The sequence below is a fragment of the Melanotaenia boesemani genome, chromosome 21 (genome assembly GCF_017639745.1).
Source record: "Melanotaenia boesemani isolate fMelBoe1 chromosome 21, fMelBoe1.pri, whole genome shotgun sequence".
NCBI lineage: Eukaryota > Metazoa > Chordata > Actinopteri > Atheriniformes > Melanotaeniidae > Melanotaenia > Melanotaenia boesemani.
In genome coordinates, this window is record NC_055702.1 from 15,197,096 (window position 1) to 15,222,020 (window position 24,925).

The 24,925-nt window shown below is 39.4% G+C and overlaps 1 protein-coding gene and 2 long non-coding RNA genes across 3 annotated transcripts; 2 read left to right on the forward strand and 1 right to left on the reverse strand.

Annotated features, from left to right (window-relative positions):
* Window positions 1-238: 238 nt before the first annotated feature.
* On the reverse strand, window positions 239-23,961 carry rundc3ab (RUN domain containing 3Ab). The gene is made up of 11 exons (XM_041974335.1): window positions 23,652-23,961; window positions 4,778-4,893; window positions 4,481-4,608; window positions 4,182-4,267; window positions 4,001-4,090; window positions 3,833-3,913; window positions 3,484-3,649; window positions 3,196-3,353; window positions 2,883-3,002; window positions 1,512-1,612; window positions 239-1,412 (listed from the first exon to the last, which is right to left on the reverse strand). The coding sequence occupies exons 1-11, from the start codon at window positions 23,756-23,758 to the stop codon at window positions 1,270-1,272; spliced, it is 1,296 nt and encodes a 431-aa protein (XP_041830269.1). The 5' UTR covers window positions 23,759-23,961; the 3' UTR covers window positions 239-1,269.
* On the forward strand, window positions 15,894-18,046 carry LOC121632664. Its single transcript, XR_006008946.1, has 3 exons — window positions 15,894-16,038; window positions 17,654-17,756; window positions 17,908-18,046. It is a non-coding gene; the product is annotated as an uncharacterized LOC121632664 (long non-coding RNA).
* On the forward strand, window positions 20,064-20,778 carry LOC121632663. Its single transcript, XR_006008945.1, has 2 exons — window positions 20,064-20,168; window positions 20,446-20,778. It is a non-coding gene; the product is annotated as an uncharacterized LOC121632663 (long non-coding RNA).
* Window positions 23,962-24,925: the final 964 nt, after the last annotated feature.

A 24,925-nucleotide genomic window follows, 5' to 3' on the forward strand; every position in this document is an offset into this window, starting at 1 on the left:
AACCTCATGGTGGCATGGTGGTGCATGTACAAAATTTCTTCTCCTATCCATCCACAAGACATTGAGTTTATTTCCTCTTCAATTAAAATCTTGACCGTCTGCATAAGAAGAAAATTTAGAGGATAAGCAAAGCCAATAACATGAATTCTTTCAGGTTTGTGAATGTTTGTACAAACTTCAGACAGATGGGTAATTCACCAGTGTGACTGATTGCATATATATTCAACACATACTATCATTTGATATTTAAAAAAGGCAGTTTTATTGCAATTTTAAATCACACGTTTTCCATCTCCCAACAACACTGCATTAGATTGCAATTGATATGATCGTACAAGTAAGAACGCTGTGAAACTAGTAAGATAATTCAAGACAAACGCCCACAGAAAAAAATAATTTGACACACATACGCATGTTGCACATTCACTATTTCTCTCCTGCTCAAACCTTTCTATCAAGCCAGGCATGTAAAAAAAGACAATGAAAACATTCATTCTGCATAGTCACAATGCACTGTGAAGTTATATGAAATGGATATTATTTATGTTTAAATTGTAGTGACTCTCTAAACCTTGGCAGCCTCACAAATTCTCTGTGTTGCATCCTGAAAATGAGAATCTACTCTGCTGTATGACTGAATAAGGCCTAAGCTGTCATTCATTCTAATATAATAAAGCTGTTTCTGTTCAATCTTTAATAATCTTCTCCCTAGTCCATTTTCTTCATCACAAACAAGCCTGATCTCACTTTTTCTTCTTATAATAGTGTCCTATATCATTGTAAAACCATTGCTTCTGTTTCCAATAAAGTTATAACAGTTCATCCATCCTACCAGTGTTATGTAACAGGCAGAATACGATACACTGACAGAATGATAAGACACAGACAACACAGACAAGGACATACAGTCACCTTACAGTAATGACTGTGAACAGTATATGACTGTAACTGCACAAAATGAAGCATTGTGACATACAAGAAGTCAAGCCTAAATCAGCTGTTTGCATTCCAGGAGAAAGACTGTGCACTAAAGGAGGCCTTGTGGCAGTACAGCAGCTACTCCTTCATCTTTGTGGGGACAGTCCCAGAAAAGGAGGCTGCTCTTTCACAAGCGTGTAAGTTGAGACAGTGCCAGGCTCAGAGAAGAAAGGTAAAGGGACTGACGAAAAGGGCCATGAAAGAGAGCATGTGTCCGTCTATTAAGAGCAGTCTTATTGTTTTGATGTTGAATTGTCTCTGTGTCTGTTGGCAGTGTTTCTTTGGCGCCCCCTAGCTGGGAGAGAGGGCAGGACTGTTTTCTGTACTGATGTTGACCAGGCACTCACTAGATTTGAGACTAGCCAGAGATTTGCAGCTCGGTAGGGAAGCCAAGGACCCACACAGGCCCATCATGGAGGGGGTGTAGTCCTTTTCTGGGGGAGGTGACAAAAAAAGGAACAAAAGAAGGGCTAATTCAAGTATCTTTTCTGGGTGTTCATTTATCAGATCAGTCAGTGTGGATGAGCTTTTACCTGTGCACCATGCTCCACCGTTCTGTTTCCCCTCAATCCTCTGGGAGTCTGAATCCAGGCTGACCTCTACTGACAGCAGCTCTGTGCTTGGAAAACTCCTCCTGCAGGTCAACAAGAGGACAAGCTTAGGATGAAATACAGCAACATGCCAGACATGCCTAAAAAATGTGTTTCCTTAACTGTCAAGAAAAACAAGTATACAAAAATGGACAGATAGATAGTTATGGACACATGATGTTTGGTTTATATTTTAATAACATTTTTTTAAATAACTTCTTCAAAACTGAAATTCGCTATAATTGCAAATCAGTTGCAAACCTGTGAAACACTATATTTTACTTTCCCTATCTTGCCTCCAAATCCAACCATTGATTTTTGCACAAGCAAAAGATTTTAAAAATCCAAATATTTTCTGGAAAGATTTGCGTGTACTGTACTGAAAATGAGTGAATGATATTTCAGTTAATCAGTTAAGTAGAATAATTCAAATTTGTATGACCCCTCAAAAACTGCATTATTCTAAGTTGGCCAGTATATTATTTCTTCAATTAAAAACAGATAATGTAGTTTATAAACCCTATATTGACAATGGAATAGAAAAATAAGAATTGAAAAATAAGAATACACAGCAAAAAAAAAAAAAAGGATCACACAAGCATGACAATGTCAAAATGTCTTACTGAAATAAACTTGAGTACACGTGTGATTTACACATAAATTTATTTCATAAACACAAACAGCAGCACACAAGTAGAAAAGACTATGCTTTTCTACTTGACTGTATTATGGCGACTCATGGCAAATATTGATCAAAGGAATTAATAAAAACATTAGAGAGACTTCACAAAGATGCAAAAGGATGCAGGTACAACAGTGACCAACTAAGAATCATTGGACACACATCACCAGAACTAATCTGGAGATGTAAAAAGCATCATACTACTAATTGGTGATGAGGTGGTCATCATGAAGCCAGATGCAGAACACAACTTGCAAAAACTAGCTTTTAGGAGACAGACAGGCGAGTTTCAGGTGCAGTTTAGACAACATGAAGGACAATGCTCATTTACAATTTCAGGTATTCCCTCTGCACAAACTGAAAGATTAAACTCTGCTAAATGAAACTAAAGAACTCCTATTCATTTTTAAATAGTTTCTTAAAGGTTGGCTCCACTTCGTCCAAATCACACAAAAGTTTTAAGGAAGAAACAGCTGAAGCTTGTGGTAATTTATTTGCAGAAAGGTGAAACAAGTTTGGATTTTTTGACATTATTAGTCAGGGCTGTATTCACTTTTATAATATTCTCTATGTATTTCCAAATTGTTTTGTATGCAGTGTGGTGTTTTGCAGAGAAAAAACTTCAGTCAAACCTGCGGAACAGCTTCATGTCTTCTTGGTTGTTGTATGGCTCCAGGTTTGGCCACTGGTTGATGAGAGGGATTGTGAGGTTTTTAGCCAAGTGGTTGGAGTCACATGGAATCAAGCTTGTCCTGGCACACATAAGAGTAAAATAAGAGGTGAGATTTCCACTGTGACAATCACACAGCCACCCACAAAATATGCTTGGTGTGCTTCCTCCTATACACTAAACAACTCTTATTAATCAATGGGCACAGCAAACTACAACACTGACATTCAATCTGTATAAGGGTTAGGATTATTGTCTATGGGCATTGTTCTCACAGTTGTTCCTGAAGCTCCAGGATGACAGCCTCCAGCTCGTTTTTCTCCCGTTGACTCTGGCTCTGTAGCTCCTCCAGTCGGGCCTTCAACCTCTTGTTCTCTGTCTCTGTGTTCTTCAGCTGAGACTCACGAAGACGCACAAGCTCCTCCAGGTAACCCTGGCAACACAAAACCACACTATTTTTATAGTTGGAGCAGTCGAGACATTATTATCTGATTTACAGCTAGCTCTAAAACGGTGGACGTGTTCCTTTAAATGTCATCAAACACAAAAGCGTGTCTGAACACCTTCTGAGCATTGACTATCTTGAACCTCTGCTCCATCTTTCGGCACTTTGTGCTCCAGCTCTCCTCATCGGTGACCAGAGGGATGTAAGGGTGATCAGGAACACTGTCGTCACTTGTGCTGCTGTCAATGCTGTGGCGATCGTCATCATCACTCAGGTAATCATAGCTGCAAGAAAACCTCCAGTATTTTACTGACTTTATATGAAAACTGCACTGCCTGTATAATAAAATGTGCTTTGGAGTTTCATTGTTAAAACCTGAAACATTCACAGGGTCCTCAGAATCTACTGTATGGTTGTTCTAAGAGGTGTTTTGACATTTTGCTTCTCTCCACAAGTCAATAATCTACCTTTGTGTGAATTTCAAGTATGGAGTGTAGTCAATCACTGCTGAAGACTTCCCATCCAAGGCTTCTCCTTTCAGACAGAAACTATGTGGGGAAAACATTCAGAAATAAGAACAAAAACTACACATCTATAATAAAATAAAATAAAATAAAATAATAAAGCTAATTCACCTAAAATCAATGGCTCCTAGGCCTATGAGCAACCCTGTTAGTACTGTGGCCTCTTCTCTCAACATGATGGCTCCTTCTGCATAGAACCTCCTGAGACACAGAAACAAGAATTAGGGTGGGAGCATTTCTCATGTAGGGATCAGTTGAATAACATCTGGAAAGGTATGATGAGTTTTCTGACCTGGTTGTCCTGCTATCTCTCAGAGCAGTGGTGATATACTCAGACAGCCTCTTTTCCATCAGGGCTACTCTCATCCAGGCCCGGCCCTGAACCAGAATACCACAGGTTAATAAGTAGACAAGTTAAAATATTGTAAACTTTACTAGTTTTAGATAAGATGTGTTAACTTTCTCATTCAATACATAAATGCATAATTTCTAATTTTTTATGTGGGCCTTAAGGTCCTGCAATTACAGCAATGTGACTGGTCAGCTGCGTGTATTATGGTGTAGAAACCTGTCATTGTATGTGGGACTTGCCTTCGCCCGCGAGGTGCTGATATTTTCCATGCTCTCGATGCTGCTGATACAGCTGTTGGGAACTTTAGCACAGGCCAGGCGGACATAATCCCAATAACTTCTCTGACCATCAAACCAGCTACCAGAACCTGGAAAGAGAATGTAATTTATATTATAAACTATAATGTGTAGCAATTTCGGTGAATGGTATTGCCTTAGACCAGATGGTGCAGCTATATTTTGGGTTTATCAATACAATCTACCCTTTATTGAAACGTATTTGTTTGAAACACATTTTTTCCCCTGTTGGCTCATTACCTTTAAAACGGTGACTTAGGATGTGTTCAAGGATGGCTGCAAAATTTATGAACTCTTCCGATGAGTCATCAATGGGCTCGGCTGTGTATTTCTCTAAGAGGGTCTTAACTGAAAACCTACAAATGGCAGAGAGACAAAGAGAAGCTTTAAACATAGAGATTGCCTGATAGGAATAAAATCATCATGGGAATAGATTAGCCAAGGGGAAGCTTGTTGGATTACAGCTTTTGTATGGAGAATATGTGAATTTGACAGTAAATATTATTTTTCATTGTAATCAATTTAGTGAAAAGATTTCAATCTTGTTTGTTTGTGGGTATAACTCTGTGATCAGTCACTGAAGGCTTGTTTCTATGCTTCAGCCTGATGTCATCCATTTACTGTGGAAGATGTTCATATAGAGCTTCCTGGAAGGTATGACTCAATTTACTAAATAGCTTTTATAACTATGATGTGACACATTCACAGTTGTAAGGAAACATTAATGTCCATGTAAACTTCAAAACATATGGGCATGTAGTTATATACACTGAATTCACAAAACAGGGATTATTAACTGATTAAAAATATTTTAATTCACTTGGTAGTTCTCATGGAAGATGAAAACATTTTGGCTGATGGACCAGATCCTAATAAAAAGTCGCCTACATATCATGGCTCCAACTCAAATATGATCTTGCCATTTGTTGGTTGACTTTGAATGGTGCAATTTTTTTCTCATTTTATTGATGCTCTAAAAAAAAAAATTTTAGGCAATGTTATCTTTCTGAAGAAATGACCACTCACAAATCTTTTCCTGGACACTAAATAATTCAGAGGGTCTATCTGTGGTAAGAACACCTGCTGAATGCAATTTGTCCATTGAAAAAGAGATGTGCTGTGGAGTGAAAACAGATGTAAAAAAAATAGGCTGGGCACATCTATAAGACAATGCTAACACAAGCCAGTTAGACAAGTGATTTCAGTATCCATTGTTTCACAGGAAACAATGTCTCATTCAGCTTCTTTGACTCGACAATACTTGGCTGACTATCCTCAAAACTAGCACAATCCCTGTGTTCTTTTAGTATTACAGACAGCAAAACTGTGGCATTACCCAGATATACCTGTCATTGGCTCAGCACCAGTGTGTTGATGTTAGTTAAATGTGTTTTATTTGTATTTGATTTTGCAAGGTATCAGTCAAATTTACATAGTGTGCCATTGGTATGTCACTGGGTTCAACATATCAATACTGTGGATGTTTCCTTTAACCAAATCCATAAAAGGGAAGTCATATGCCGACTTTCATGACTAAATAATGATAACATGTTTTAACACAGAGTCACACAGTCAGTATCAACTACCTTTTCTCAAAGTGTATCATATATAAGGCAGAAAAGGAAATCAAATCCACTTTGGAAAGGTTGTTAGTTCACCGCTTTGCTAGTTCACAAGTGCCTTTGGACAAGACACTGACCCCCACATTGTCCTTAATGTATGCTTTACTTGAAAATTACTTGGAATCAAATTATCTGTTAAATGGTTTTATGTGTCTTTGCAAAGTTCAGTAGGACTTGTCCTGATAACCACAAGTCTTTCTCCAACTTTTAATTTCCAGTTGCTATTTTGTTAGGTTTAGGAAACAAAGGTAGTTGGTTAGGTTTATCTAATCCCCAGGACATTGCCCATTAAAATGTTTTTGTATTCTTTTATTTATTTATTTATTTTATTTATTTACTTAACAGCTTCCATTTAATATGTTTGGTTAGATTTAGGTAATAAAAGTGCTTGGTTAGGATTAGGAAAAGGCCATGTTTTGAATGAATCTTTCACATATTGACATTAGATATGTGACTTTACAGACATTTAACATTGCAACCATCTGCGGTTGTATGTAGATAATCTGCAATATGTGACAATGAACTTTTGGCCAACTGGAAGTATAATTATGTGAGAGATATGGGATGATGATATTATTGGATTATGTTTAAGCAATTTTGTGCTTAGTTTGTGGAATGATAGCAATGAGAATGAGTATAACAGTAATCCAAAACTCAAGCCATGAAAAACTAAAATAATCCAAAAAAGGGCAAAATGCTCAGAAGAGCTAATGGGCAAAGTTGAGTCATTCTTTTGATCAGTGCAAGCAACTCTTTTCAAGTCAAATCAGCACGAAAGTACATATGGAAGAAGCGATAATCTGTAATTGGATTACTAAACCTAATGGGCCGCATTGCACACCCTTTACAAAACTTAGCTTCTGTGGATTAGCTGTTAGTGTGTTCAATCAGATGCTTCTTCAGTTCTACTGTAACATCGGGCCCTACAGGTCATTCCTACCCAAAGCAATAGCCCTAAGCAGTGACTGTTTCTAATAACTTAAGACCAATATTAGCAATTTATTTATTTGTGCTGCAACACTATGAACTCCCTTTTAAATTATGTATTATTACATTCTAATCATGAACATAAATATAAGCCTACAGTTTGTGTTTACATTGATCAATTGCCTGATTTATAGCATCTAAATCTATAAATGATCAAGCTGCAGTTCTGAGCATTCTCACACAGTCCAATCAGGGCTTTGTGTACAGGCCACATACTGCTTCCCTGCCCTCAGTCCCTGGGGTGCCAGTTAGTCCTTGATCCAGGAAGGTTGTCATCATAGTAAATAGCCATCAGTGAAAAGAAAATAAACCATACTGACAAAGATGACATAAAGTCACTGCCAGAGAGGCCAGTATGTGATGTATGATTTGATGTAGCTGCATAATTTTTACAGTACAACGTCGTAAAACAGGCTTAGTACAGTCCCGCAGAGTTCATAAAAAATGACTTGTGTATATGACGTAAGCATGGATTTTAAAATGTAGATGTTGTGGCAAGAATAACGACACTCTTTGATCAGGCTCTTGCCGTAGAAACACTCAAATGTAATCATGACCATCCAGAATAATGCAATATTTACCCATTTTAAGCATTGGCGTCTCTATTCACATATAAACAAGGCTTTCAGCTTCTAAACATTAAAACACACCCTTTCTGGTCCGGGTATCAAAGTATAATCCGTTTTTCTGACAAAACCAAAAAAACGAAATAACAGAAACAGCGCCCCCTTTTCTTTTTTTCGTTTTAAACCAAAAACGGAAAAACGGTTTTTGCTTTCGGCCCAATAAAACGAAAAAACGAAAAGATCCAAATCAAATAACGGCCGAAATTTGGTTTTTGCAAATTCCTTGTTTCGTTTTTTTGTTTCTTATTCGAGATAGTGACGGCTGGCAGACCGGAAGCGGAAGGAGAGTGTTAACACTTCAGAACAAAAGTAGCGTGCAAACAGCTGGTTGTTTGCCAGAACGAGATGTTTAATCATTATTCTATCTGTGTAGGAGCCATATAAGTCGTCATGGATAGTGATCAATGGTTTTATGGATTGTTTTTTTTGGTTGCCATGGTGATGGGGGGCTCTGGCGCTGGTTTGCCAGAGAGAGGAGAGCTGGTCAGCCGTAGTTTTGTTGACCGCTTCAGTTTGTCCAGTTTGCCACGCACTCATTTGTCAAGTTGAATTACAGTTTGCCTTGTTTAATGTTCCACAACTATGTAGCCTACATTCCATTACGCATGTCATCAATCACACAATAAACCGGATCAAAGCAGCAAATCTGCGTGCCTCAATAACGAAGCTGTTAAGTGCGTTTAACTATTTTAACTTTACATAGACCACAGTAGCCTACAGACCTTCGTTGCTGTATGCTGGCACATTTATTGGCACCTCCCTCTACAACGCGTTGTGTTTTTCTTTCTGATGGATGTTAAGCATCATCTCGCCGTTTCCCACCAACGAACCCCTTTGTTGAAGCTACGAATTCACTCATCATTGCATCAATGAATAAACTCAACAGTGTACGTGTGTGTGTGAGCGCGCGTGTTTATGTGTGACAGCAGGTGTGTAGTGCATCCAGGTGGTGGGCGTGTCCAAACAAGGAGCGGCTGCAGCTTTTGACAGATTACAGCAACAGGCTGAAATCTCCGAATCTAAATGTCTGACAGTTCCTCAAACATTTTCTCTAGTCTCGTCTCCTAACTCGCGCACGCGTCTCGTCATGGGTCGTCAATGAAATAATTTCGTCATTGTTCACGAAAACAACTTTCCAGGATCTGGACCGGATCTGGTTTGCGGGTATCAAAACTACCTGACATCACAGCAAAAGTCGCTGATCTAAAATGACAAATGGATTGCGCCTTACAATACTATACACCTGATTTGCACGTTTGCCTGGAGAGAATCTGCATTATGGACATTTCAGCCAGAACGTGCAATGATGACTGGGATGAGACAGCTCTGCACGCACTATTTGAATACTACTGTAAATGTGCGGCCGCTATTTCTGCGCCTTGATTTAACACTTTTTAAAGGCAGGCGCGAGGCTGCACCCTCTGGGTGAGAGCGGAGGCAGCCATCTGCAGGAGTTCAGAGGTGTATCAGTCAGATGTTTGGTGCAGTCATTTAGTTCATTCTTAAATGTATCAATAATCAACACATCAAAGGGAAACCGTGAATCAACCTGAGTTTATATAAATGAAACTGAATATTCAACGCTTTGATCAGCGGTTATTAAATCAGACATGTATTTTGTCTTTCTATTTTTACTTTTAAACTCTGATGTTTGCAGTGCGCTCCTGACCTGGATGGAGAGCTCACCAAGCGCTCAGCTCTCCCTCCTCTACTTCCTGTGTGCCGTTCCCATCTCCAAGTCGCTCGAGACCAGCTGGTATTGAAAGCTATGTACCCCAACTTTGATCCCTTGCACCGGGACATAAATGACCAGCGTTACTCCTGATTCAGCGCTGTCATGGTTTACCTCACTGTATGGTCACAGAAGACGCACCTCATGATGTCAGACCATGTTGGCACAACACAGCAACTGCTTATCCATGTCCTGATTAACTAGCGACTTTTTTGGCTGTGCGGAGATACTTTCATCTATGGATTTTCAATTTTCCAATATTTCTCTTCCAATAATACCTCCATCTCCATCTTGCTAGTTGTGACCTTGGCGCAAGCAATCTTAGCGAATCACCCACAAACCCTGGCAAACTATTACTGTTATTTTTATCCCTCTAATTACAGCAATGTGAGGTTTTTACAATCAGTGGCTGTATCACTCTTCATGAGAGGTGTCCTTACTCTACAAGCAGAGCCTACTTTCACTGGAAGTACAGAATAACAGTGAGAACTGGGCTAAATTAGTACTGTTCTTTCCTCCTTTGTCTATATCTTGGCACACAGATGTTAACCTTTTAAATGCGTATTACTCCAGTGCTGCACAAGATCACATCATCTGAAAATAATACAACCAGTTCAGTTCAGTTGTTACTTATTAGGCAGAGGTCTGGTAGAAAAGGTTGCTGTACCATTAGGGCAGCATTCTTCTCTGCTGCTTTGATTACACTCTGAAACCTCTTCCTGTTGTCCTCAGTGCAGGCCCCGTGCTGTGATAGTTAAACCAGCAGGCTCTCAATACTAGAGTGGTAGAAGGTCTTCAGCAGTTCGGTGTCCATACCGTTCTTCCTGAGGACCCTCCTGGAAGGACACTGTGATGTTGGTCCTCCTCACTGTCGGGCCCATGTCTGGACCGCTGGAAATTACAGTAAAATACACCCTGACATACATTTAAGAGTGGATATGTTAGACCGTGTAATGTAAGGTTGTATTTTGCTAATTTGAAAACAGCCAAAAGCTTGCAAGTGGAATATCATTGTCTTGGTTTTAATGTGCTGAAACAAAACAACTGTATGCATGTCTGTGTGGTGTGTGAATAACTAATGGAACTAACACCTCCAAATGCACAATTCAGGAAACAAATAAGTACTCAGTAAACAAGAGTGCAAACACAATGTCATTTATTCCGACCACATAACACATCTCAACAGAACTATTTAACTAACTTAAACAAGTAACAACAAGAACCATATATAACCATTAACGCAAACAATGACCAAATATGGACAAAAGAAAATTAAACACATATTTCCCTCTAGACTTGTTGTCTCCGCAAAACAGAGATCAGCTCCATTACAGCTTCCTGGAAGGGGCGATGCTGTTGGTTCACGGCACTGTTAAACAGACTCCCCAAGTCTGGGTATGCAATGTTGAACTGCTGTTCTGCATTTTGCTGGTCTTCCAGAGACTGAAAGGGATTGGTGCCAAATATTGACTCTCTGGTCAGGTTTGCCCCCCTCTCCTGCAGGTAGAGATCAGCAGCCTCTGCTGAACCTGGCAGATGTTGTTCTGACAGCTTCACCTGACATCCACCTTCAGCCAGGACATTTGGAATCCCTCTTCCTTATGAAAGACAATGTTGAATCAGTGTACAGTATGTTTCTCTTGGTATTGAGACACACTCTGCTGTACTGTACTGTAACAAACTGTCCCCATCCCAGTATCAGTAATGCTAAAGTCTACTGACATTACACAGAAATAAACTGTTTGTGTCCATGTATGTCTGATTTGGCCTGACAGGCAACTGTAACACCAACAGTAAAGTGTTGTCAGGTGCTTAACTTATGTAATATCAAATTCATGTGAATGTGTCATCAAGAAGGAAATCATTATGTGCTGATTTGCAGCCAAAAAACAATAAATGAGCTAGTTTGTCAGTTCTTATGTAAATCTAATGATTATATTTTTAAAATCCTTTAAAATCCTTTAATTTGTGTTGAGTTATGATGAAAAAATTAAACTTATTATCAAATTAAGTCTATAAAACAAAATGTGTAATAATTGAGGGACTCTTTTAAAATGCTTTTAAGATGAGCTGTATTTACACATCGTTTACGGTAACATTTTGAACTTGAAAATGTTCAGTGGGAACAGAGAAAGCAGCAGGCAATACCAGGTGCTGCTGAGGGGGAAGTTATTCTCATAACAACCTCCCAGGTATGGGAACTTATTTTTGTGTCGCGGTGACAACTCATAAAATTGAAGAAATACCTGAAACTGTGTGAGAATTCCAAGCATCAATAAAGCGTTGGATTCCGATCCTGGCTACCTGACAGGTCAGGTTTGACACACAGTATCGGACTGTGCTGTCGTCCATATCAATAAGCTCTTGGTCCACCAGGTGAACCAGGGCTGCCTTCAGTGGATAGGTGACCCTGTTGTTCACCTCTGGCCACACACGTTCGATCCTGTGGTTCTGTGAAAATGTAGAGCAGAAGGGAATTCAAAAACATCAATAAGTTCTGTTCTGTTCAATTCTGTTGTGAAAAATACATACCCATACACACATATTTCATGTTGAGAAAAATTATATTTTGAAAAGCTTTTAAATAACCTTGTTGATGCTGTCTGCTGGCATGGTTCCCTGTCTTGCCGAAACCTGTACCCTGACAGTTTTTCCTGGATATAGAGTGAGAGATAGAATTCTCCTCCGTGATCCACCCTCAGCTGATCCCAAAGGCCATAGGTCACAACAGCATTCCTTTTCAATCAATGAAAAGAGAAATAAAAGCTCAAAAAAACGTAACCATTTCATTCAAATTGCACACCCTATCACAAATTAATGACATATTTTATATTTGAATGGACTCATCAGTTGGCTGTGGATAATTACAATGTATAATTTTATATTTACTACTACCCAAATACATTCAAAAATTTTTTCTCATCCCTTAATCATGTCATGCTGCATTAGAAAAATTAATAATAATAATACTACAAAACATATAATAAAAAGCCAACAGGGTAAAGACTTTTCATTTTTATTGCTATGAGCTGCACATTGTTTTGATCAGTCCAGTCCAAGCTGGCTCTTATTCTTTCCTATACAACTGTAAGCCAAAACACTATCAAACTTTCTTCAACTTAAACTTCACTTGAAGGGCAGTTGTTAAAAACTTTCATCAGTAAAACATTTTTCATCAGAAATCACACAGCTTTGTACATATATAATCCACATATCAACTCACCTGTACACTTCATCATATATAACAAGATTGTTTTTTACAGGCATGATGGAGTAGGCCACAATCTTGCTGCTATAGCCATCTATGGCCACCACATATGTCACCCCATACATGGCCATCTTTTCATTTTGGTCCATGTGAAGCTTTTGACCAAAATATGCCGCTTGATACGGCATGGGATTGAGATTCCTCAAGCCCTAGAGAAAAGATTGACAATGGTTTCAATGTAACTGAAAGGGATATTTGACTTAAAAGATAGAAATGGGGCAATAAACTGTTTGTAGGCAAGCTGTAAATGGATAAAATTTCATATCTCACAAAAATTGAGCCATTTATTGAAAAGCACTAACATCAACTAGAAGAACATGTTTTTGGGATTGTATGCGTTTAACTGATTCGGGATTGCGCGTCAACTGAATCGTCCTCGGTCAGAAGGAAAAGGCAAACTCCATCAGTACAGTTCAGCCAGATTTACTGAAGGTTCAGGAGGTGCAGATGATTTGTTTCCTGCATAGATGTATTTGTATGGTTGTTGGTGTGTGTGGTTTGTCAAGTACGAACGCACACGGAACTCAGACACACAGGATTAATGCAGCATATAACACAAATGGCAATTTCTGCGGTGTAGCTGCTAGGCTGCTAGGCTCATGCGGTCAGGCCAAAAATGAAACTTAAAACAATTACGACACAACAGAACTACAAGAGGCCTGGTGCATTCCGAGTAAAGTAGTCCCAGTAGGGCACAGACTTTTAAAAACATGAGAAAGGGAAATCCAGACCTTTTCACTGGCTGATTTATTGTCACACATGTGAAATGCATTTGCATTTACCGTTGAACTTAAAATAGGCTACAACACAAAGAAGTTTTAAGTGCATACTCACTTGGCAACGAGTCTCGTGGTAAGGAGGCTGAACAGCCTTCAGTGCAGCTGCAACTCTCATTTCTGAGGCATGGATGCCTTTGCTATGGAGGTATCCCTTCATCAACCTCCGACCATAAGTCGGCCCTGTCTAAAAAAGAATAAAAGGTATTAAACACAAACACACACACAAGCTGAGGTTTGGACACATAAAATGTTATAGTATCATAAAGATACATTGGCTGTGGTTAGACCAGTAGTAGACTGGACGATTATGGAAAAAATAATAATCACAATTCTTCTGATTGATATTGAAATCACGATTAATGTACACGATTATTTATTGATTTTAATAAGTGTTTATTGAACCACCAAAGCTCAACCTCAAATATAACTTTTTAAAGAAACAACTGCAAATAAATTTGAAATAAGTAAAGGAGTAAAATAATATATTAAAATAATAATGGTAATAAAAAAATGAATAGCCAGTCTATATGTGTTCCTGTTATACATGTGACATTAATGATTTTTCTTCGATTACAGTGTTTTTATAATTGTTAGAAGGCATGATTGTAATCATGATTAAAATTCGATTAATTGTCCAGCCCTAACATGTTACTGGGCTTCTAGCGGAGCAAGTTTTTCTCGGCATGCGTACAGGTGCTTTTTTCAGCAGAACACGGGTGACAAATCCGTTCATTGTGTAGTGCCACTGTGGCCAAGAGCTGGCCACCCAGCACCAATATGCAGTTATTTGTGTTGCCATCATGATCTGAAGAGTAATGCATGACAAAAATGTCAGTCTTCAAATCAGGCTATCCCGTTTGTGAATAGGCAGTTTACAACCATTAAATTAAATATGATGCTATCAATTGCTGTTTATGTAGGCCTACTACAGGCAGCGCCGCTGCTCTACCTGGCAGTGAGCAATGTTCAAACTTATTATCATATGAAGGCCGTTTACCTCTTGAATTGCATCCACAACTGCGCCCTCCAACTGACACTTTGACACCAGTCTATTTTTTTTTAGGTTCCGACTTGCGCAGAATTTCTTTATACTCGGGACCGACGCGCCTTTCTCCAAACCCATTGAAACCAACGTATTGGAAATTTCATTGTAAGTTTTGCCATTTGACATCATAGTTTTGATTAAATCTAGGTGTGCATCAAGAGCCATCTCTGTGTGAGTATACGCGGGAGCAACTTCGAATTTGAGCGGGTGAATGTGCGTGATACGTAGGCCTATTAAGGACTACTAATACCCGTTTGACATGTCACAAATTTGAGCGGGCAAAGCATTCGTTTCTGCAAGGCAGACGGTGTGAAACGAATAGCATTGCTCTTAATTCCTCTCTCTGGTTCTGGATATGGATATGGATCTCGGAAGAGTGACTTTGTGGCGTGGGACCCGCAGTGTTAATGTTCGGCACATGGACCTGACACTGGACAACATTTCCCGGATTTTTAAGGTAATTCTTATTTTTCTCATTACAGTTGCTGTAATTACATGATGGTGTTTAACAATAACGTGGTAGAGTTATGTTCAATCAGAGGGAAACTTTTAATGTTCTAACTAAAACTCTTCCATAACAACAGTTAATATGCTCCATTTATGGCTTTGTGTCTGCAGTTTTTGGCTTTGTAACAAAATGTGAGGGAAAATAAAGTTTGGTTGTTGTGGTGGGATGGCACATGGCGGATGCAATCCAAAACTTTATATGTTTGCTCTGGCATTAGATATTCAGGTAAAACTCTAAAACTACATTTAAACAGCAGATATTAGTTTTCCACATGTTATCATTCTTTCATTCATTTCTTTTTCCGAAACAGCACAAATAAGATCATTCCAGCTCAGACCCAGCAAGGTCTCTTTGTCATCCTAAATCAGATTCTTACCTGATGTTTTCAATTACCTCATACTGTGATCTTGTCTCATTTCATCCCACTTTTATACAGTATATCTGTGGTGGGAGAGGAAGGAGGTCTGGATAATAGCTAGAGGGCACTGGATCTAAAAAGTTTGAGAAGCACTGATATAAACCATGTCAGAAAAAAACAAAATCTGCAACACATTAAATTAAAGACTAATAACAGGACAGAACATTGGATGGAAGCATTACAGACCAATGTTATGTGATACCAGCCATAGTTCATGACAATATGCCAACTTGGAAAATATAACATTAAGATCTGGCTGGACAGTGACATGTTGTTCTTTTAGGAATGAAGGAGAAGAAAACAAAGTTTGAAGTGGGACTGTGTGGATGCATAACAGTGTATCAAACTTTTGAAAGTCATTGTCTTCCATTCTCCCTTAGCTGATCCCATCCACAATTTATCTAATAAAGGACGGTGGTGATGTCCTACTGCCCAGCACCACAGGCTACATCGATGATGATGACTTACATCGATGTGAGGTCTGTGGGGATGAGGAGCGGTCTGAAGCGGTTCCTGGTAAGGCCAAAGCATATGATTATTGTAACTGATTTATCTGCTATTATCTGTTATTGATGCGCCTTGAGATGACTTTGTTATGAATTGTCGCTATACAAATTAATTGAATTGTAATTGATTCATTATTGGTTCTGTGTTTCTAAAATGGGTGAGAAATGGTAGGCTACTTTTTCTACTACAGTTAAGATAGCATTGACAATTGTTTGGTCCACATCTAAATTGTACATTATATTTACAATCTTAGAGGAACAAAGACAACCTGTGTGAAGTTGGGCCCCCATCCTCAATAAAACTTGATGAAAATAGTCTCAATAGTACGCAGTTTTGTGCTGCATTTGCGCTGGTTTGTGTTGAAAAAGTGATTGTTGGTGCTGCTTTAGATTTCGAGATATTTAACACTCTTTGAAAAGTGAATTTGAGGTCATGCAGCTTCCCATTTTCCAACTGAGCCTAAAGTGGTCTCATTCGTTTGTGCTGGATTATGCTGAAAAATTATCATTTGTGCTGGTTCAGTTTTTTCCAGTATTGCATAAACTCATATAACTTTCTCTCTGTGGGCTGCCCTTGACACTTTGACGTGTGTTTGATGTAGCATGATTGTGACATCGACCACTCGTGATCACAACTGCAGTTGCATTAATGTTTTTATTACTGACAGTCCCATTTATATAAACCGTGTACTTATTTTAAGTTTGTGATTGTAATGGCCATTTGATATCAATGCATTATCAGTGTTCGCCTTAGATACCACTCGTAAACTCGTGATTTTACATCAGCAGGTGAAGTGCAATGAAAAATGCAAATTTTTGCAGTACTTTGGAAAGAGACCATTTTAAGTTCATGTTGACTACAATGGGAGGCTGCAAGCCCTCAGGTGGGCCCGGTATTTTTGCAGGAAGGAAACTACAAAAACACACGAGCTGCAGTCTGCAGGAGGTAGGTTCTGGTATGAGAAAGAGGCAGCTCCCAGCAAGCCAACACACCCAGCGCTCATTTTGGGAGAAACTCCCTCTGCTGGCAAATTACAGCTATTACACTTACAATTTCATATTTAATTTAAGTAGGCGTTTATAGAGATGGGATCATCCGTAATAAAAACACAAATTAAATTGTAACTGTGATCACGAGTGGTTGGTGTCACAGTCATAGCAATGTTACATCAAAACACATATCACAGTGTCAATAGTAAACTTGCAATACCATAAATTCTAAAACAAGACAAACGCTAATTTTTTTCAGCATAAACTAGTGCAAATGCTGCACAAACAATAGAAACTATATTTTATTGAGGATGGGGGGCAAACTTCATGCAGGTACAGACACCATATTCATCTCCAGGAAGCTAGAGGAGTTAAAAAAAAAACATGCTTGATCATCAAACCAGCTCCTACTTTTTGCTGAAGCACACGTGCTTGCTGGCTTGCACTGTTGTTTTGGATGTTTTTAAAGGTTTTTGTGGGTTTTTCACTGTTTGTGTTTTAAGCCTTAGCCTATGGAAGTTTGTCCAGAAAATAGCTTTTATTCCCTTGGTCAGCCTCTTGGTAACTCGTGAGTTGGTTTTGATAGTCACCTAACATCATAAATCTCATGAAAAAAAAAAGATTAATTGTCACAGTTCCTCCTGCAAGACAGCCAGCCTTCACCTTTATGACAAGACCATCTACATCCACCGGACATGCTGGGCCCCCTACCCCACGTCCTGCCAAACTTTTCACCAGGTATGAGACCAAATAACCTTCTTTGTCATGGTTTATTAACAGAAAATAAACAAGAAATGGTGATTAAAAACTCTCATGCATAACATGCACAAAAGTTCTAATCATCGCCAAATCTTATGTACCTCTCCCCTCTTTGTCTTTGCATTGGAAGGAATATATTACTTGGAAGGGTGGAAAGAGGCAGCCTGACGATAGATGGTGCCTCACTCATTGTGGAGTTCAGCCTGGCTGATGCCACAATTCCAGCAATGTCTGAAAAAGTGAGGAGGGAGCTGAGGAGCGATATGGACATTGTTCTATGCGATGGACATGGGAACAAGTTAGTGGAGTCTAGTGGGACTAATGGTATGTTAAGTTGTTTACCTTTGGCAGAATGCCTTGTTCACTCGATCCTTTGATGAAATTAAATGTTTTATTCAGGCAAGCTTCAACTCTTTTTCAAGAGGTAAGTGATGTAACCTCATCTGTTGGGTGATACCAATCACCTGTTAGAGCAAATATCTTATTCTTATTCCATAAGCGTCAAATACCACTCATAATTACTAAACAGTAATCAGTAACATAGACTAATCGCAATAGTGTATTTTGTGTTGCTAACATTGCTTTGTTTTGTAACAAACTTTAACTTCTGAATGTTACTCTACTTCTTTTCCTTGCTTATAAATCATTGACATGGGGTGGGGTCAAGGTTCAAGCTCTTCTGTGAATTTGCTGACATCTGTCTGCCACAGGACAGCCCATTAAAGCCATAAGTTCAGAAAGCCTCATGCTTATTCATACATGGAAAGTCTTAAACTAAAACTTATTTTATTGACAAAACAACATTTAACATGCTTATTAAACTGGTAAAGAAACACCAGTAGACATTATCCTCCTTCAGCAAAATAATCAGCGTTGTATCTTTGCTTCAGGCCTAGCCTTCTGGAGACAAAATGCCAGGAAGGTTGTTGCTGTCCCACAACTGGACTTTGAGGAGCTGCAAAGGAGGAAGAAGAGGAGGAGTGGGTAAGAAGTGTTTTTAAATATGATTTTTCATGCTCAATGGAGATAGATATATGGATGACAGTGTTACAATGTTATTTTTTTATTTTTCTTTTATATTTTTCATTCTTTAAATATATATGGTAAAATATGTTATCCTTTTAACTAGCTAACAACTATTTAAATTGCAAGGCCAAGCAAGTAATCTAAGTACTAAGCTGCTTGCTTATCTACTCATGACTAACTACAGTGTCAACAAGTTAAAATTGGAGAACCGCAGGGACCTTTTCTCATTTGCAAATTTGTTTTGCCTTCCACCAGTGTCACAGAGGAGAGCCACATCACAAACATGGAGGAGCTGGTCCTGGCAGCAGAACAGCTGCCAGCAATCACCAAAGCCCTCCAAGACCTCGGACAATTTGCCAGGGCCAATAAAGTTAGCACAATAGCCTTGACGGATGAGGAGGTGGCATCAGTCAAGGCCACATTCAAATGCGTCATATGCAGAGGTGTGTAAGGTAACACATATAAGGCATAGTTAAGCATTTAATAATCCCTAAGTTGTATGAGTTGGTTAATTTCCTTCAATTATCATTGTGTGTTGAGAAGCTCACATCGCTGCCCCACAAATTAAAAAACAAAAAACACTGATAATCATAGGGAATGTACCTACTAATCTATTTAGGGGTAGACCGAATGCAGTTTTCTGGCCGATCACAGATCTTTAAAAAATTTGATCTACCGATACCGATTTTTGCCGATTCCGATTTTTCACCACATAATGCTGCCAAATTGAAGACATGTTTTTCCGGTGGACCTTTGTTAACCCTTTGGACTCCAGGGGGCATTTTTGGGGGGATTTATCGTCCGGTACGTCTTGTGTTATTGCTGATAAAAAAGTTATCTTTAAAAATATAACTTGCAACTATAATACAAATGTCAAAATTGTCCCATTTGCTCACTGTTTCTCATGCCATTCTTAGAGGCAGTTTTTATCTGCTATGAGCTCCATCAAATATTTTACCCTTTGCAGTGTATTTTTCTAATATACAATGAAAAAAAGTTGCACAAAAACAAGTAACAAGGGTAATAGTAGCATAAATTACAGCACTGTGTAAAATTCCATACTATTCCATTGATATATTAGTCCTTAGACGTCAATTATTGCGTTCATAACAAAGTTTCATTCATGGAGACGACTCACAGACAGAGGAGTGAAGCATCTCGACAACTAAAGATCTTTGACACAGCACGTCACCGCAAGAAGCTTTACAATTGGATCTTTCAGCTCATGTGATACAACTCGATAATACGATTTGACACTGAGATTCCAACACAAACACCTTAGCTTAGCTTGGCTTCTCTACGTCCTGAAGAAATACCGGAGCTATCGGCTCAAATCTTGAACTTTTCTTTACAGAGAAGAAGACAGTAAGATCGGTTTCACATGTACTGATCCGCCGATAACCAATCCCCCAAAATTAATGAAATCGGGGACATCCCTAAATCTATTGTTTATAATTATGGGGATAGGTTAATTTCGACAGAGAGCCTCCATTCTCACTCCTAATCTGTCAGGTCATGTAATTAATTATGTCAGCTATTCCGGACCTCCGGCATATTTCCTCTTTAAGTGAATAAACTGACATGAAGCTGCTAATCATGAACAACTAATTGTTCTTACAAACAATTTTCATGCATCTTGCAGATCCAATGAGGAACCCTGTGGCAAGCTCATGCTGCCGTGGCCTGATAGGTTGCCAGGTGTGCATTGATCAATGGGTGGCCCATGAACCCAGCTGCCCAAAGTGCCGGGATGCAGACTTTGTTACAAAAATGTTTGAAATGACAGGCATGGAGGAGACTGTTCAGTTACTCAAAGACACTATTCGTGATTGATTTTTTTAATTTTCTTTTGTCCATATTTGGTCATTGTTTGCGTTAATGGTTATATATGGTTCTTGTTGTTACTTGTTTAAGTTAGTTAAATAGTTCTGTTGAGATGTGTTATGTGGTCGGAATAAATGACATTGTGTTTGCACTCTTGTTTACTGAGTACTTATTTGTTTCCTGAATTGTGCATTTGGAGGTGTTAGTTCCATTAGTTATTCACACACCACACAGACATGCATACAGTTGTTTTGTTTCAGCACATTAAAACCAAGACAATGATATTCCACTTGCAAGCTTTTGGCTGTTTTCAAATTAGCAAAATACAACCTTACATTACACGGTCTAACATATCCACTCTTAAATGTATGTCAGGGTGTATTTTACTGTAATTTCCAGCGGTCCAGACATGGGCCCGACAGTGAGGAGGACCAACATCACAGTGTCCTTCCAGGAGGGTCCTCAGGAAGAACGGTATGGACACCGAACTGCTGAAGACCTTCTACCACTCTAGTATTGAGAGCCTGCTGGTTTAACTATCACAGCACGGGGCCTGCACTGAGGACAACAGGAAGAGGTTTCAGAGTGTAATCAAAGCAGCAGAGAAGAATGCTGCCCTAATGGTACAGCAACCTTTTCTACCAGACCTCTGCCTAATAAGTAACAACTGAACTGAACTGGTTGTATTATTTTCAGATGATGTGATCTTGTGCAGCACTGGAGTAATACGCATTTAAAAGGTTAACATCTGTGTGCCAAGATATAGACAAAGGAGGAAAGAACAGTACTAATTTAGCCCAGTTCTCACTGTTATTCTGTACTTCCAGTGAAAGTAGGCTCTGCTTGTAGAGTAAGGACACCTCTCATGAAGAGTGATACAGCCACTGATTGTAAAAACCTCACATTGCTGTAATTAGAGGGATAAAAATAACAGTAATAGTTTGCCAGGGTTTGTGGGTGATTCGCTAAGATTGCTTGCGCCAAGGTCACAACTAGCAAGATGGAGATGGAGGTATTATTGGAAGAGAAATATTGGAAAATTGAAAATCCATAGATGAAAGTATCTCCGCACAGCCAAAAAAGTCGCTAGTTAATCAGGACATGGATAAGCAGTTGCTGTGTTGTGCCAACATGGTCTGACATCATGAGGTGCGTCTTCTGTGACCATACAGTGAGGTAAACCATGACAGCGCTGAATCAGGAGTAACGCTGGTCATTTATGTCCCGGTGCAAGGGATCAAAGTTGGGGTACATAGCTTTCAATACCAGCTGGTCTCGAGCGACTTGGAGATGGGAACGGCACACAGGAAGTAGAGGAGGGAGAGCTGAGCGCTTGGTGAGCTCTCCATCCAGGTCAGGAGCGCACTGCAAACATCAGAGTTTAAAAGTAAAAATAGAAAGACAAAATACATGTCTGATTTAATAACCGCTGATCAAAGCGTTGAATATTCAGTTTCATTTATATAAACTCAGGTTGATTCACGGTTTCCCTTTGATGTGTTGATTATTGATACATTTAAGAATGAACTAAATGACTGCACCAAACATCTGACTGATACACCTCTGAACTCCTGCAGATGGCTGCCTCCGCTCTCACCCAGAGGGTGCAGCCTCGCGCCTGCCTTTAAAAAGTGTTAAATCAAGGCGCAGAAATAGCGGCCGCACATTTACAGTAGTATTCAAATAGTGCGTGCAGAGCTGTCTCATCCCAGTCATCATTGCACGTTCTGGCTGAAATGTCCATAATGCAGATTCTCTCCAGGCAAACGTGCAAATCAGGTGTATAGTATTGTAAGGCGCAATCCATTTGTCATTTTAGATCAGCGACTTTTGCTGTGATGTCAGGTAGTTTTGATACCCGCAAACCAGATCCGGTCCAGATCCTGGAAAGTTGTTTTCGTGAACAATGACGAAATTATTTCATTGACGACCCATGACGAGACGCGTGCGCGAGTTAGGAGACGAGACTAGAGAAAATGTTTGAGGAACTGTCAGACATTTAGATTCGGAGATTTCAGCCTGTTGCTGTAATCTGTCAAAAGCTGCAGCCGCTCCTTGTTTGGACACGCCCACCACCTGGATGCACTACACACCTGCTGTCACACATAAACACGCGCGCTCACACACACACGTACACTGTTGAGTTTATTCATTGATGCAATGATGAGTGAATTCGTAGCTTCAACAAAGGGGTTCGTTGGTGGGAAACGGCGAGATGATGCTTAACATCCATCAGAAAGAAAAACACAACGCGTTGTAGAGGGAGGTGCCAATAAATGTGCCAGCATACAGCAACGAAGGTCTGTAGGCTACTGTGGTCTATGTAAAGTTAAAATAGTTAAACGCACTTAACAGCTTCGTTATTGAGGCACGCAGATTTGCTGCTTTGATCCGGTTTATTGTGTGATTGATGACATGCGTAATGGAATGTAGGCTACATAGTTGTGGAACATTAAACAAGGCAAACTGTAATTCAACTTGACAAATGAGTGCGTGGCAAACTGGACAAACTGAAGCGGTCAACAAAACTACGGCTGACCAGCTCTCCTCTCTCTGGCAAACCAGCGCCAGAGCCCCCCATCACCATGGCAACCAAAAAAAACAATCCATAAAACCATTGATCACTATCCATGACGACTTATATGGCTCCTACACAGATAGAATAATGATTAAACATCTCGTTCTGGCAAACAACCAGCTGTTTGCACGCTACTTTTGTTCTGAAGTGTTAACACTCTCCTTCCGCTTCCGGTCTGCCAGCCGTCACTATCTCGAATAAGAAACAAAAAAACGAAACAAGGAATTTGCAAAAACCAAATTTCGGCCGTTATTTGATTTGGATCTTTTCGTTTTTTCGTTTTATTGGGCCGAAAGCAAAAACCGTTTTTCCGTTTTTGGTTTAAAACGAAAAAAAGAAAAGGGGGCGCTGTTTCTGTTATTTCGTTTTTTGGTTTTGTCAGAAAAACGGATTATACTTTGATACCCGGACCCTTTCTGACAGTAGTCAATAGGCTATAAACTGACCTGCAGACAGTGAGGAGGTTTTTTCTCTCCACCGCTACGTTCCGAGTCGAAGCTTTTTTCGAGACATCTCCCATAGCCATCGTTGTCTGCACATAGCCAGGCTCCATCCAGCAGGAGGCAGCCCTGAAATGAAAGGACCCCTCCCAGTCGAATACCGGTCCTCCACCTTCACTTCTGGATGACAGAGAGGATGCTGCGTGGCCGCATCACAGCTGCTTGTAAACGGAAGAGGAAGCGGTTTGATATACAGATACAGCGGCGCATGGATCTATTTTTTTTTATCACCCCTGTATTCATAGGAGTGAAAAGCACCTCTCTCTCTCTCTCTCTCTCTCTCTCTCTCTCTCTCTCTCTCTCTCTCTGTTTGTGTGTGTGTGTCTCCGCCTGCATTATTACTTAATCGTGACGTCACTAGCAATGATCAGAAATCGCGCAAACGGAGATGACGATTCACCCTCGCGCCTTCAGTGAAATGAAACCATGTAGCCTAGTTTTGTTTTTTTTGTTTTTTTTTTAACAGATGGATTTTTCCGTGTTGCCTTTGTAAATTTTAATATTACAGATTTTAATAGATAGATTAACAGATGTTCTACTCAGTGCAAAAACAGTATACACGATGACTACTGAGCAATGTGGCCTGTCAGTTTTCAAATTTTCCTCTGCACCCTTTTTATAGACAGATTATACAACAACTGGCCTCCGGGTGCAGTTTAAAATGTCCACAGCTTCTCAGTTTGTGTGGTTGTTAGCTTTGTGTCTCTTTATGGTAATTTCATCCATTGAATGAAATTACCATACATCCTAAGCTTTCTGTAATTATTTTACGTTTACCACGAAGGCATGTCACTTTGTGTGTTTTGCATGTTTGTTTGTTTTTCTTGTGTTTCATTCAGGCAGTTTTGTTTATCTGTGAGTCAAGCCCCCCCCCCCATTTCAATTACAGCCCGGAAGCTCCTACTCTGCATTCAACCCATCCTAGTTATACTGGGAACCCACAGTGGTTGACTGCTATTCCTAGTCCGGGGTTTACTTGAAAAAGATTTTATGTTGTTAAATGCTGTTAAAATTACAGTACACTGGCCTTTATGATATAATATACTGCAGCTCTTCATTGCCCTGTTTAGTTATCTCTTCCTGCCACATTATAATATTGCCTTTCTTTTTAAAGAGTGGTTTAAGAACTAAAATGTACCATTTATTTCTGTTCAACACAATTTTACTCTGGTTTTAGACATTATGGCTCTCTGTTGGTTGTCTAAAAATAGGTTTACAGC

What these genes read in the sequence shown, in the direction of transcription:
- rundc3ab (XM_041974335.1), bottom strand. Translation starts at nt 23,758, where the DNA reads ATGGAGCCTGGCTATGTGCAGACAACGATGGCTATGGGAGATGTCTCG. An exon ending in AACCTCCTCACTGTCTGCAG is followed by an intron (nt 4,894 to 23,651) that starts GTCAGTTTATAG and finishes TGCCATTTGTAG; the next exon opens with GTTTTCAGTTAAGACCCTCT. An exon ending in CTGGAGCTTCAGGAACAACT is followed by an intron (nt 3,003 to 3,195) that starts GTGAGAACAATG and finishes TATGTGTGCCAG; the next exon opens with GACAAGCTTGATTCCATGTG.